The 14,596-nt window shown below is 41.0% G+C and overlaps 1 protein-coding gene across 1 annotated transcript; it reads right to left on the bottom strand.

Moving 5' to 3' along the window:
* Nucleotides 1-359: 359 nt before the first annotated feature.
* Nucleotides 360-9,000, bottom strand: LOC125884812 (probable ATP-dependent RNA helicase DDX5). Its single transcript, XM_049570055.1, has 13 exons — nt 8,829-9,000; nt 6,677-6,857; nt 6,489-6,585; nt 6,239-6,372; nt 5,649-5,714; nt 4,900-5,041; nt 4,576-4,736; nt 4,064-4,236; nt 3,709-3,819; nt 3,490-3,551; nt 3,328-3,387; nt 1,628-1,849; nt 360-1,184 (listed from the first exon to the last, which is right to left on the bottom strand). Exons 1-13 carry the CDS (start codon nt 8,867-8,869, stop codon nt 730-732), a joined length of 1,905 nt encoding a protein of 634 aa, XP_049426012.1. The 5' UTR covers nt 8,870-9,000; the 3' UTR covers nt 360-729.
* Nucleotides 9,001-14,596: the final 5,596 nt, after the last annotated feature.

Raw genomic sequence — 14,596 nt, 5'->3', positions numbered from 1 at the left:
ATAGGGTACTGACTCCAAAAATGTATGACAGGAACATCCAGAGGTTGCAAACAGCCATAATGCCCAATAATATACACCTTGTTTTAAATCATTGCAGCATTGCTTTTCACAAGTCAGCTCAATATTGGTATTATAATGCAAAGTGTAACTTCTTTTAATCTGCCTCCAGTCTCATCACTTTGAAACATCTAAGGCAATGTCAGAAATGTGTTCAGAGTATGGCTTGAGTCATGCATTCCTGATACTACCAGGTTCACAGGTGTGTGTGTGGTTTAGAAGCACCAAGATCCACATTAAAACAATTGCAGTTGTAGTAGTTCTCCCAACCCAACTTTCCCACAGTCAACGCATCACACAGGTCCTGTTTTCTTGTTTTTATTTAAAAGGGTCACACACACCCTTTTATATGATCTTCATAACATCACTTTAAACATACCACGAACTGAAAACATTGCATTACCTAGTAAAAATAAATTACTGAGGAATGTAACAAAAAAACAGTCAAGGAAAAATTGCGGCAATCGTAATTGCACTATTGGAGACGTGTCTATGACTCCATTTAATGCTCTGGGTTTACTGAATATTTCCAACCCTGCTGTAAGCAAAACAAAGTTAAACAGTACAAAGGATAATAATAATAATAATAACAATAATTATAATAATCATACTGTAAGATTTCAAGACTAAACCCAAATCATGTTGGTTCCATATATTGTGCGTATATCATATCTACTGTGGGAAGGGTGGTGGCATGGGGTAGGGCACCATTGGTGGTGGGGGTGGTGGCTGTTGGGCCTGTGGTGGTGGTTGAGAGTTGAATGGGAATGGTGGATGGTTCATGCCATTCTGAGCGGCTCTTTGCATGGCCCCAAACTGAGGGGGGCCCTGGAAGCTTTGGTTACCAAAGGCACCCACCTGGTTTGCTGGAGCACCAAAATTACCCTGTCCATTGCTGTTGCTATAATTGTTGTTGCCATAGCTACCACTTGAGTTACCACTGTTGCCCCCATAGCTGCCACCATTTTGGACCTTATTGCCACCAAAGGCACTCTTCGGCCCACTGCCAAACCCCCTATCACTGTCCCTGTCCCTGTAGCTACTACCACCAAAGTTGCTCCTCCCACCCCCGGAATACCTATCCCGACGGTCATCCTTGTAGCCACCTCTTCCCCCCCTTCCACGACCTGAATTAGATGAAGACAGGAGAAGGACAAAAGGGGAGAGAGTAGAGTGGGTTCAGATTATTAATACACTGAACCTACAATATAGCAATGACACAAAGAGACACTGTCAAAATAAATAAAGCCCCTTTCAGTCATGGAATATGTCAGCATAACTGGAAACAATATGTATTCATTTACTCCAGGCTGAGCTGACATGACAAGAATCTCAGCAACTCTCAGTTTATTGACGAATCTTTGTGCTTTGGAGAGCATTTATGTAACATAGTCCATGTCTTCAAAGGGGCTTTTTAGATTATTTCAACAATTAAAATTCAAGAATATTTAATGCCTAATATTAATAAGACTGAATTTAGGATATTTAAAGACATTTTAAAGGACACTACAGACACTAAAACATATACTGCATCTTCCTTGACAGTCATTATTAATGTGAAGAAGTTTACCTCCTCTGTCCTCAGCCATCTGGATCAGCTTGGGGTTAATGGCCTGGTTGGCCTCGCGGAGCACAGAGATCAGGTCACTGGCCTGTTTCATGTTGTTGGGGGTGAAGAAGGTGTAGGCTGTGCCCGTTTTTTGACTTCGGGCTGTGCGTCCAATGCGATGGATATAATCCTCGGAGGAGTTAGGGTAGTCATAATTGATGACAAATTTCACATCCTCCACATCTGTGAAAGTGTTGCAGTGTGGCAAAACAAAACATGGAGGCCACACAGGATTTTGCACACCACAACAGCCAGATCAAAGGGAAAAGTTAGCAACTGTTGAGGCTGGGGGAAGAAAATGGTTTATTAGGCTGTGGAGGAAAGTGTTAAAACAACATCAGATCGCGTATACATCTACTCCATGGGAATACTACTGTGGGAAGAGAGAAACGATGCACACTCCGATTGCTTACCATAATCAAAAAGATCCAAAAGACATTCACTCTCCCTTTTGTTAACCAAGGGAGAAAAAAAATGGATTTAAGTCTTACCATAAAGGAGTATGCATTCACTAGTCCTTTCCCAATGCAGCGAAATCCCCCACAAATTGTCAAGTGACATCCAGGAGCTTCTACGCAGTTGGGCCACGATATGCACTGGGGCCTCCTCATGTGCCAATATAGGACCATTCAGGGGTACATTTTTGCAGGTCCGTTTTTCCCAGTACACTCTCAAAAGAAGCTTGATATTAAAGGCCGCACTGCACGTCTTGCCAAGACAAAATAGACCAAGTACTAATTTGAACGGGGCCCCCTTCCAAAAAAATGAAAAAGGCCCAAGCATTGAACCCTGTGGGACCCCTCACCGAGCACGGAACAATTCCCCCCGCCCCTTCATCAGTCTCATCAAGGCAAGATCTTCCAAGAAGCCAGTGTTCACTTGAGAAAATGTCTCTCGTTGGCAGGTCTCGACATGACTATAGAAACGCAGGCGAGGGAGGAACTTTGGTTTGAGCTGTCTCACTCTTTTTCCTCTCACTAGATGTTCCCACTACCCCCTAAACACATGTGCCAGGTCTCATCAATTTTCAGAGACAAATAAAAGATTTCAAACTGCTCTCTCCATTTCAAGAAATCCAGCACTTTGACGGGAAAAGAAAACAACTGAAAGCTTAGACAGGCTCACAAGCACCCATGCTGTGTGATACAAGCTCCGAAAGGTAACAATTGTTCCAAATCTCAAACAAGTGACTTGCAATACAGCGCTCTCTAACACAACAGCATGCAAGGCAGAAGTCACAACATCAAGCATATCTTTTTTTTCTTTTCTTTTTCTTTTTCTTTTTTTTAAACGTTTGAGTTGGAAACAGCTGGATGGCATTAGTCAGGTGAAATCCATGGACAGAGAACAGATGTGTGTGTCTTTCAACAACATATCAGAGACCAAGGCTTAGCCACAGAGCCTTTTGAAGATCACTGGCACACAACAGCTTTCACCTCTCTAGGCCCACTGGGTGGCAAGCCAGTTGAGCACTTCCAATATGTCATCCTTCTCCCTCTCGAGGCCTGGGACTGTCATGCCTAGCGCCTGCCACAAAGACTCCACCTTAAGGTGAGAAAAACTCAGAAAATGCATAGAAAAGTTAAAGAAAGCAAAACCACTTTCTTTAAAGTAAGTGTAACACTGATAAAAAATGTGTTGCTACTTAATGACATACTGACCCAAGCCACGGGAAGCCACATCTGTAGCGATGAGGATTGGAGCTTTGCCGTATCTGAACTCTGAAGAGAGAGGGATAGTATTTTAATAAATTACAGAGCAGCATGTGATAGGGTTAAATGTTTTTTAAAAATTAACTTGCAATGTTATTTATCAAATCTCACCATTAAGGACCCAGTCCCTCTCCTGCTGACTCTTGTCTCCATGAATTCCCATTGCTGGCCACCTGTAACAGACAGATTAATTACTAATGCAACGAGAAGTACAGGGACTGACAAAGAAAAAATACCATTTGAATAGCTAAATGTTATCTTTCCAGATGAAAAGACAAGTCAAAATAAACCAAGGACATTCTTGGAGGGAATGGAAGAGAAGAGCCTTACCCATCTCTTCTCATCCTCCTGGTGAGCTCATCACAACGCCTTTTGGTCTCCACAAAAATAATAGTCTTGTTCTCCTTTTCGCTCATTATCTCCTCCAGCAAACGGATCAGTCTGACAGAGAAGACAAAAAGGAAGATGACACTAAATATTATCAAAAATGTACGATGTTAGTGCAACAGACATTATGCCTCTACTGATGCAGTTTAGTCATAGACTGATTTAAGATTAAAAACGCTTTCTTCCAACTACTTGCATATTTAAAAAAGGAACCCGTATGGCCAAGGACTGAGAAAAATTTTTTCTCCATCACATCAGCTGACTGCTGCTAATGAAGAGGTAGAAATCATCTACTCACTTGTCCTCCTTCTCCATGTCATTGCAAACATCAACTATCTGCAGGATATTGTGGTTGGCACTGAGCTGCAGTGCACCAATGTTGATCTGGATGTAGTCCTTCAGGAAGTCCTCAGCCAGCTGGCGAACTTCCTTAGGCCAGGTGGCACTCCACATCAGGGTCTGACGGTCTGGCTGGTTAAGACAAAAAGGAGGATATCAACACTATCTCACAGCTTTAAAGTAAATTAAACACATTTAACAGTTAAAGGATGCACCACTCATATACAGTATCGCCAACATCTAATCTGGGTGAGTTAAGTATGAGTATTGGTTGCAGGTTGTTAGGTCAACTTGTGTGGGCATGTATTTGATTCCTTTCCCTGGAGAGCTGAGTCTTCATGTGATTTGGATGCTGCGCATAATATTTCTCATAAACAATGCAGCTGAGTTGTATTCTCTTTACTTTGACTTTGTCTCAACAATATTAATATGCAAACTGTCTGCCAAGTTAAAGAAAATAACACAAGTTACCCGAATTTGTTCCACTATTTTGCGGATCTGAGGTTCAAATCCCATGTCCAGCATGCGGTCAGCTTCATCCAGCACCAGATAGGTGCAACGACGTAAATTGGTCTTACCACACTCTAGGAAGTCAATGAGACGACCTGGGGTAGCAATGCAAATCTCAACACCTAAAAATAAAACAGGGAAACCATTATAACAGATATTCAAACTTAAAAAACAAACAAACAAACAAACTACAAACAAACAAAAAAACCCCGTTATTCATTAAGCGGCATTTAAGCAAATGAATAAAGTAATAATTACAAAGTGAAAGTCACAAAGTGAGCATACCCCTCTCAAGGTCCCTGATTTGGGGTCCTTTGGGCGCACCACCATAGATGCAGGTGCTTTTGAGACGGGAGGCCCTGCCATATTCAGCAGCCACTTGTTGCACCTGCTGAGCCAGCTCACGGGTTGGCGCCAGCACCAAGCACTAAAGAAAGATGGATACAATTATCAAGTCTATAATTATCGGATAGTGCAGCCTTCACAACAAATACATTGTTCAGACATGTACGACTCATATACATTGAACTGATACAACTACTTTTGTGCTTATCATTTTATGTTGGATAATCTTTGGACAGAGCCAAGTAACTTCACCACAACCAAGAGACAGTGGTCCCTGCAGACCAGGAACACGGCTGCCCCAATTAAACTGGCTCAGTAAAGCATGCCAAGCTTTAATCATAAGCAATTTATCTTCCTCCTCCCAAAAAGATGATAACCCTACTGATAGCATAATAACATGTCCCTTTAAAAATCCTTCTTGCAGCCAGGTGAAACACAAGAGATTTGTCTCTTGTGTTGATTTGTCTGCACACCATATCAAATTTCAGGAGAAGGCGGCTGTTTAGAGCAATGCATCGATCAGTATGATATGAAGACTGGGCAGCATCTTTAATTGTGATGGCTTGAAAATAATTTACTGTTCTTCAAAAACAGTAAAAATAAAATGGACGTTGTCAATCTCTTCCTGTGCCAATGTAGACGTCAGGTCAGAACACACACTAGGACAATATATTTTCAAGTGTACTTACAATAGGTCCATCTCCATGCTCCAAGAATGGCTGATGTTGGATGTGCACAATTGCAGGCAGAAGGTACTGAGGAACAATAAATAAATAAATAAATGAATGGCTGAGCTCTAATACACATTTTAACTCAAGGTGCACATTTATCTGTGTTCCACTCATATATAGTATCGGCAACATCTGATCTGGGTGAGTTAAGTATGAGTATTGGTGGCAGGTTGTTAGGTCAACTTGTGTGGGCATGTATTTGATTCCTTTCCCTGGAGAGCTGAGTCTTCATATGATTTGGATGCTGGGCATAATATTTCTCAAAAACAATGAGTAGTACTCATTAACTTCAACAACATAAGCAGGATATATGTCTTCCCTCAGCCAATGAGTCTTAACACTGTTTCAAGTTGCAACATCTTATCTTAAATGTTTCTGTATTCATTATGCTAAATATCAAGCCAATCACTCTAGCCAACAGTGTAATGAACCTTGTCCAGTTATATCCAATTGAAACTGCTTTCTGACAGGTCTAAGTAAAAGGCAAAAGTGTTATGTCTTAACAATCAGTGGGTGACAACAAAATCTCATATGGGTACTTTACTTACAGCAAGGGTTTTCCCAGACCCAGTCTGAGCGATTCCAACCATGTCTTTGCCACTCAGGGCAACTGGCCACCCCTGAGACTGAATCGGAGTTGGCTCAGTCCAGTTCTGTTTAACAATAACTTCCATGACGTAGCCTGAAGATGTAAGATATCCAAGTTAAATTGTTGAACGCCAAACCTTCTGACAATGACACATGTAACTGTGAACTGTTCAAAATTATGTGAATGATGGAGCATGAACTTCTACTCACTTGGAAATGCAGCTTCATGGAATTTTACAATTGGTTTTGGGCAATCTCTGCCTTTGACTGTAACTTCTTTGCTTCTTCGATACTGTTCAATCTCTTGCTGAAATTGAAAGAGGAAATGTAAAAAAACACGACCATGTTCAATACACAAACACACAAAAAACACAGCAACAGCTACAAGCAAGTCTTACAAGTGGTCTGCGTGTGGCATCAGGATGTTCCTGGTAGAAGTTCTTTTGAAACTTTGGAAGCTCGTCAAGGTTCCAGTGCTTTTTCCGCAGCCTCTCACCAGGGTTGCCAAACTTGCCTGGAGGAGGTCCGCCCCTATTGCCTCCTCCGCCACCACCAAAGCGAGGAGGTCCTCCACCATACCTTGTGTAGAAGAGTGGGACACACAACGTTAAGAATGGCCAGATATTGTGCCCATTAAAAGTCATGATTAGTACAACAAAGCCTGTGTCCTTGGAGGCCTCTGTATGATTAGAAAGACGATATAACTTGATTATTGTGAAGTACAGGGCAGTATACGGCGTTGGGTTGTATCTTAATGTTTAGGATTTAAAGTAAGAATTTCTTGCCTCTGCACACTGATTCAGATTTTTCTTTCTTTATTCCTTAAAAAGATCTGTCTATTGTAAATTCCCCAACGTTATATATAGGCAATACTAAATCAGCTATATACACAAATTCCCTCTATTCCCTGTTTTCTAGCACTATATAAATCAATTGCACACAAGGGGAGGGGGCTTTAAATTACTTAGCATGTTTTAAGACAGATTAATCAACATTTAAGGAGGACACAAATCTTCTAAACACAAATTGTTTATGGCATGGAAACAAAACTTGGAGCTGTTTGTATTACAAACACGTCTGTTACATGGCGATACTTTGGATTCAGGTACGGTGACATTGAACAGAAAGACGTGCTGTGTAAGTGTAAAAGTTAAAGTCGTCATGTCCCGCGACAACACGACCAATCTATATCAGCACTCGAGAAGGGACATGGCGACTTCAACTTTTAAACTTTTACACAGCACGTCTTTCAGGTACGGCGACGTTGGACAGAAAGACGTGCTGTGTTAAAGTTTAAAAGTTAAAGTTGCCACGTCCCGCGGCAACACGAGCAATCTACATCAACACTTGAGACAGCACAGAGAAAAGTAGGAAGAGTGCATGCGAGAGAAAGCCGAGCCGTGTAACGTTAAAGACAAAGAGACAACTGAAAGCCGCCAGAGCCTCATAAAACAACATCCAAGCACAGTTACGCAAACATTTGTCAATGTCACAGGGAAATCATGGACTCCATAACAAATGAAAAATTGAGCAATTTTGCTCGGTTTCGGCCCACTTGACATGCTGCTGTGTTATGCTATGACGCTGGAATTTGTCATTTACGTGACAACGCCTGAACCCCACACAGGCTTGCTCCGCTGTGTGTACAGTGCCGTGCTGCGCTACAGCGCTGAGCAGCGTGTTTGACTGTGTTCAGTCTGTTGGTGGTCATTGACACACTGTCTGTCCATAACAATAACTATGTCAGGTCAGTGCCCCCCTAATATAATGTAGGGGAAACACTGAATCAAGCAAAAAGACTCATGATACCATTTATTTATTACATTTTATTGTAATTATATTGTAATCACAATCGCAAATCGCGATATTGTCCACCATAATCGCAATCGCACATTTTCCCCAAATCGTGCAGCACTACAAACACTGAGCTTCTCTGGCGTCCTTTCATAACAACAGTTTCGTTACAACGTCCAACACTGCAAATATAAATTAATAGCATTTGCATTTTGCCGTATTCGTGTCTAAATTTGCACCATTAAGTGACATTTAATGATTATTACTGAATTAAGATTGGCGTGACCTGTTTATACACGAGAAAACGAGCACATTAAGGGGCTGCAGGAAGAGACACTCTTAATGGAAAATGACTCGTTAAAAATAAATTGCGACACAAATCTTCGTCTAGGATGTGCATCCGCAAGAAGAGACACCACTGCGTCACATGACAACATGAAGGCTGCTGTTCTGCTAACGTTAACGGCTCAGCCGCCGACACAGAGCCGTCGTTAGCTGCCATTTTACCTCCAACCGGCAGGAAAACGGTGAATATTACAGATACGTCAGCGCAGGGACGCTTGACCGCATAAAAATGTGTATCACATGTCATACACGATATAGCAACATAGCAGCCGGTGGCGACAAAACATACATGACAAATGTCTTGTTTTGAGGATGCAGCCGTGACAGCCGTGCCGCTAGCAACCGTATGCTAAGCTGTTCATCTCGGCTAACTGTCAACGTTAAAACACGCAGAGCAGACATTTGACTCACCCTCTGTCTCTGCCGCGATCTCTGTCCGAAAATCCAGGCATTATGCAACAGACTACTGTGGTAGAAGCAGATTACAAAACAGAATATCAATCTAAGAGCTACAGTCGGCACAGACAAAACAAAAAGAAAATGCCGGCAGACAAAAGTCTGTCTGGAGAGACGGATGTGAGGTCATACGAGGCGGATAACATTGTATCAATGCGCGTCAAACAGTGGCACACCCCTGGTACTATTTTATTTCCGCACTGTTCATTGTGTGATGTATTTAGAAACAGTTTTGCCTCTGTTATTACAACGTCCCCACACTTAACAATATTGAAGATGTATTTCGATATATTGTTAATATCATCACCTCAGAATTTCATTTTTGCTCGGAAAATGTACTGTTTGATGTCTACAATAATAAAAGAAGTACCGAATAACATCCAATCAATTGGAGCAAAGTACCATAACCATAAATCCAATTTGGCCACTATAAACCTATATTTATGTTTAAAAATTAAATAAAACAGTGCAACATCAAGACAATTTTTAAATTAAAAAAAATAAGACAGCTGCAAAAACCATACAGCTGTGCCCCTGGCTCTGATGTTGTTTTGTCAGTACTTCTTTATATGTTTTCTCCATTGTTGAGAAAACAAAGAAAAAAGAAAAAAAGACTATTAATAAATAAATAAATAAATAAATAAATAAAATAGAGTAATACTTACTTTTGTCAAAATCAAGCCATTTATACCATAGATTGATGAAACAAAATGCACCAATTGTTCATAAAAAATCACCAGAAAATTAAGTGTTTGATGCTCAAAACTTTCTTGCAAAGGACCCCCAAACCCCCATTTCATATGTTTGCCCCAAATGTTGAAACAAAAGCTATGCCCTTGATGTGGAAAAAGGTGGTAGTGTTGACCAGCCTTGTATGTGTTTAAATTCACAAATTTTATGTGACAACTGTGCGAGCTGTAAGAAGAGAGTAATGAATACACAATATAAACAGGCCAAGAGGGAGATAAACACTTTTGTGTTGTATCCTGAGAATAATATTTGAAGCTCAGTTGGGTGCAATAGTTTTATTAAAGCTTCAGTAAGCAAAAATGGTCATTATTGTATAATCACCTTAAACCAAGAATTGTTGTTCTTTTGGTAGCTTATAAGTTTATATCAACACATGGAGCAGGTCCTCTTCCACACACTCTGCCACGTTGTTTCTACGGAAGTCCAAAAATGGAAAAAACAAAAACTACATCTAGATAAACTATTTGCATTTTTGCATTGGCCAACATAGTTCTCCAACACACTTGGTACATGGTTTCAAGGTTTCAAGGTTTCAGTCCTGCAACTTCACCACTAGATGCCTCTAAATCCTACAAAGTAGATTTATAAATGTTCTCTACAGTTTTCCAGCACTTTCATTGTTTTAGAGTTATGCTTTTGGACCCGTTTGTTTAGCTTACTTGTTTCTACCTGAATTTCTCAAAAACTACTGAACAGATTTAAGTAAGATTTGCATAAAATAGGCCACAGCCAATGAACAATTGCAAAGCTACTTAGTACAGATGAAACCAGACATTTTTAAAAAACTTTTATTTGGTTTTGATAGCCTATTTGATATCATAGACCTACTGTTTCCTGTGGTCGGATGCCAAAATCTTTTAGATGTGAACACCAACAACCAAATTAGGATCACTGTGAAATAGTACTGCAGATTGTTATGGTATTCCGTCTGTAGGTGGCATATCCCACGTATAAGGTATTTTTTTTTAAAAAAATCATGGGGCAAGAGGCATCAACTTTGTGTGTGTGTGTGTGTGTGTGTGTGTGTGTGTGTGGTTATTGCTAAACCACAGTCTGCCAAAAGCTTGAAGCTTCAATGCCCTGTGCATTTAACATTATTGGATTAACACTGAAAGAGAATACTTACCATTATAAAACGTTTTACCTGCTTTTGTCAGGTGTAGTCATCACACAATGGTTTTTTTTAAACACAGTGTTCCAGAACATACATGTTGCTGTTGCACTGATTCTGGGTTGGGTTGCTGAGTGGGATGCATTTTTATTGTATGACTTTAAATACCATTATAACATTATTGATCAAGATTATGCTGTGACAACTGATCCAGTGATACTTGAGAGAAAATAACAGGGTTAAGCTTAAAAATATATAGCTTTTATAATTTGAATAAATAATACATCATGTGATGTCTTGAGAGAAAGAGGCCAACATTTATTAAAGTACGGCACGGTTTGTTTTAGCAGTTTTAACATGGGGACCATTCATACTAAACATACAGAATGCTTCAAAATAGCGTAAACCTGTCAGCGTGTGGAACGCAGGAAGCAAGCGCTTGTCATCTGGTGTCTCTGTTTTATGTGCTTGGCAAACTTGCTGAGATAAAGGAACAAATAAGCAACATCACACAACAAAGTCCAGTCAGATGATCAGGTTTTGTAACAGTCTCCTGAATGTAACAATATCATGTAAACATTCATTTGTGCATTCATTTGCACCAATGTAATATAATTAATCAGAACAGTAACAGACTGGATGTATTTAGTAAATTCTTCTGGCACATAAGATATTCCAGACCTCCTTCTTCATATTGAGGCTTTTCATTTACAAATCAGTCTTCATTTGCTTCATGTTCAAGGCGTGGGACACGCTGGTACCTGCAGAGACAGAAAAAAATCATTTAAAATGATAAAGCAAAAATATTTGTTTTATTCTTTTATCCTTTAGTTTAACTTAAGACCTTGAAGAGCAGCCTCTGTTGTGATGCGACACAGAAAAAGAAATGTCCTACAATAACAGTTTTGAAACGTACCTCTCTGTGGTCAGCTGTGTCCCATCCGCCCTTTCCCAGTTCCTTCAGACTTATCCAAACGCTTACATTTCATAGGCTTGTATTCTGTGTTTCAAAGGGAGAGACATTTCAATCACCCAAAATACAAGTCAATATTTACTCTATTAATTTGCTGAATTTTATATTTTATAGCATTTTACAATTGCTTTGGCTTGCTTTTCACAACAGTTTCAAGGTCCCATACACCGAACACTTAATGCAAAGAGCCAAACTGACTGCTGTCTTTACATACAAAAGCAAAACACTAAATCACATGTTCAGAGCACAGACTAAAGACACCATGGTAGTCAGTACTTGTTACTAACCATGCACACAATAGCTGAATCAATATCAACATGTGTTTCCAGGCATTTCTCCTCATTTCAGAAATTTGCAACATAATCGCTCACTGTGGTGTCATTTATAAAACAGTGAGTAGGATCCATACTAAAAATGTATGTATGGACAAAAGCCAAAAATGGCGTCCGCCAAAAAATATTTGACAATATCTACAATGCACATGTTTCTGCTGCACATGTGAACATAGAGTGAAAGTATTTTTGTTGGCTTCATTGTCTCATTTTCACTTGATTTCAAAACCACAGAGGGAAGTGCAGTCCACTGTAATAAACCCCTGAGGTACAGGTGGAACTGCACATTGGCAGTGTGACCACCTGTAAAGGACACACACCGCAGCCTACTTCCCACCTTGACTAGTGACATCATAGATATCTATTTAGGATTAAAAATGACACAAATAGTTTGTTAATTGCTGTTGTGTTGTCTGCAATGCTTAGCTTGCTGAAATGTAGGTGTGTTTCCTGTTTTGTTTGTTAAATAGGTTCTGTATGCGACATTCAGAGCCTTAACATTGCAGTAAATAACTATTTGCTATGTAAAGATACACTGATTAATCACAACTTTAAAGCCACTAACAGGTGCAGGGCAGTAAAATTAGAAGTAGGGGAACACTTTGGGCCTCTGAGAGAGCAGTGTTCCCCCACTCCCAAAAGTAGGGGAACACTTTTTTAAGCGGCACCCGAGCCGCCTCACTGCGCAGCTCCAAATGGAATGGTTGTGACATCTAGTGTTGTCACGGTACCAAAATTGGGACCCACGGTACGATACCAGTGAAAGTATCACGGTTCTGAGTAGTATCAGGATACCACAGCAAAAATGAGGCAGATGTGCCTTTTGTCATTTATAAAAAGATAAATCACTTTTCTATAATACATCACTGATATTTCAATGGAATAAATTAGGCTATTTATTGACGTATTCATACTTCAAAAACAGCATCAATAAGTGATTAACATAGGGGGGATTAAAATAAAATAAATAAATAAAATAAAAATCAACCACCCACCCTCCTCTCCTGACAAGTAAAGAACAGTCCCTAAAGTGCACTGAGGTTTGTGGACGGTTACCTACCACAAAGAGAGAAATGTTAACGGCTCGTTTCTCCTCTGACATGCCACATACCTGTGTGCCGCCACGGCCCGGTTGTCCAGGTACTGGGCAGTCATGACGTCAATGAAAGAGGAAATTAGGCTACTGGACCTGGAGTCGGACTTCTCTGTCGCCGGTAAGCCGTTATCTTGCGCCACGGAGCCGCTGTAGGCTAGTTAACCGCCATATTCCTGTCTGTGACCCCCGTTCAACCCAGAACCGGCGGGATTCACCTTTCATTTCTGCTGCTGGTTGAAATCTGTACTCGCACAGTGTGCTCCTGAATGATTTATTTTGCTCGCACAAAACTATTTTTAGTCGCAAATGCCAGTAAAATGCTCGCACGTAGAGCTCTGTGGAAAACAAATCACTGCTGACAAGTAAAAAGAAATAAATAATAACTTTCACTGCTCAAAGATACTCACATGTCTGGAAGACTGCAGCAGCATATTGGCCAGCGCGCTCCGTTATTGACCAGCGCGCGCCGTTATTGGACATTCACCCTCTTGCAATTGGACTTTGAACTTATCCCACAGTAGTGGTATGTGAGGCACCGTAGTACTACGGTACTCCACCCTGCAACACTGGTGACATCAGCCAATACTGTATGTAGTTTTTAGATGTGAAAAGTTCTAGACCCATGCAAATTAGTGCCGGAACGCATCGGGGCCTTTTTCTGAAAAGATCCTGGTATGCGTTCCAGTACGTTCCGGCTCAAATTAAGCACTGGTGCAGGGTATTACATTGATCATTTTGTCACAGTGCGATGTTCTGCTGGCATACCTTTGGTCCAGGCATTCGTGTGGAGACCACTTGGCATGCTCCACCCACCCAAATACCATGCAGGCCAAGTAAACCCCTCATGGCAATGGCACTCCCCAATGGGTGCGGGACTGACCCAAGGAACATGACAAAGAGCTCAAGGTGTCAACCTGGCCTTCAAATTTCCCAGACCCCAGTGTGACAGGACTCAGAGGATCTCTGCCAATGCTTTGGTGCCAGAAACTACTGGAAATCCGGGAGGTCCTGTGCCCATGCCTTGAGACGTCAAAGGCCCCACAGTGGATCAGACTTGGCCCTGACCTGTCAAGTTTTGGACACAGGACCTCTTTAGTACTGGTGCACCTCATAGATGCTCTATCAGATTAGGATCTGGGGAATTTGGAGGTCAAGCTGATGCTTTGTCAGGTTCCTCAGGCCATTCCTGAGCAGCTTTTGGAGTGTGGCATAGTGCCTTGTCCTGGTGGTGGGCCAATGCTATGCGGGAGTGCCATTGCCGTGTCGGGGGAAGAACTTGGAAGCACATGAAGTGGCATTGACATAAATGCCAGGGCCCAGCAAGAAATCATCAAATTCTAATGAGATGATCAATGTTATTCACTTTACCCATCTCAGGTTTTAATGTTGGGACTGATCGGTAGCGGAGTATTGATGTCCTGAGCAGAGAATGAAGTCACACTCCATTTGTGTGTGTTGTAA

Source organism: Epinephelus fuscoguttatus, linkage group LG3 (genome assembly GCF_011397635.1).
Source record: "Epinephelus fuscoguttatus linkage group LG3, E.fuscoguttatus.final_Chr_v1".
Taxonomy (NCBI): Eukaryota; Metazoa; Chordata; class Actinopteri; order Perciformes; family Serranidae; genus Epinephelus; species Epinephelus fuscoguttatus.
Note: the sequence above shows the minus strand (reverse complement) of the source record. Positions and strands in the feature narration are given on the sequence as shown.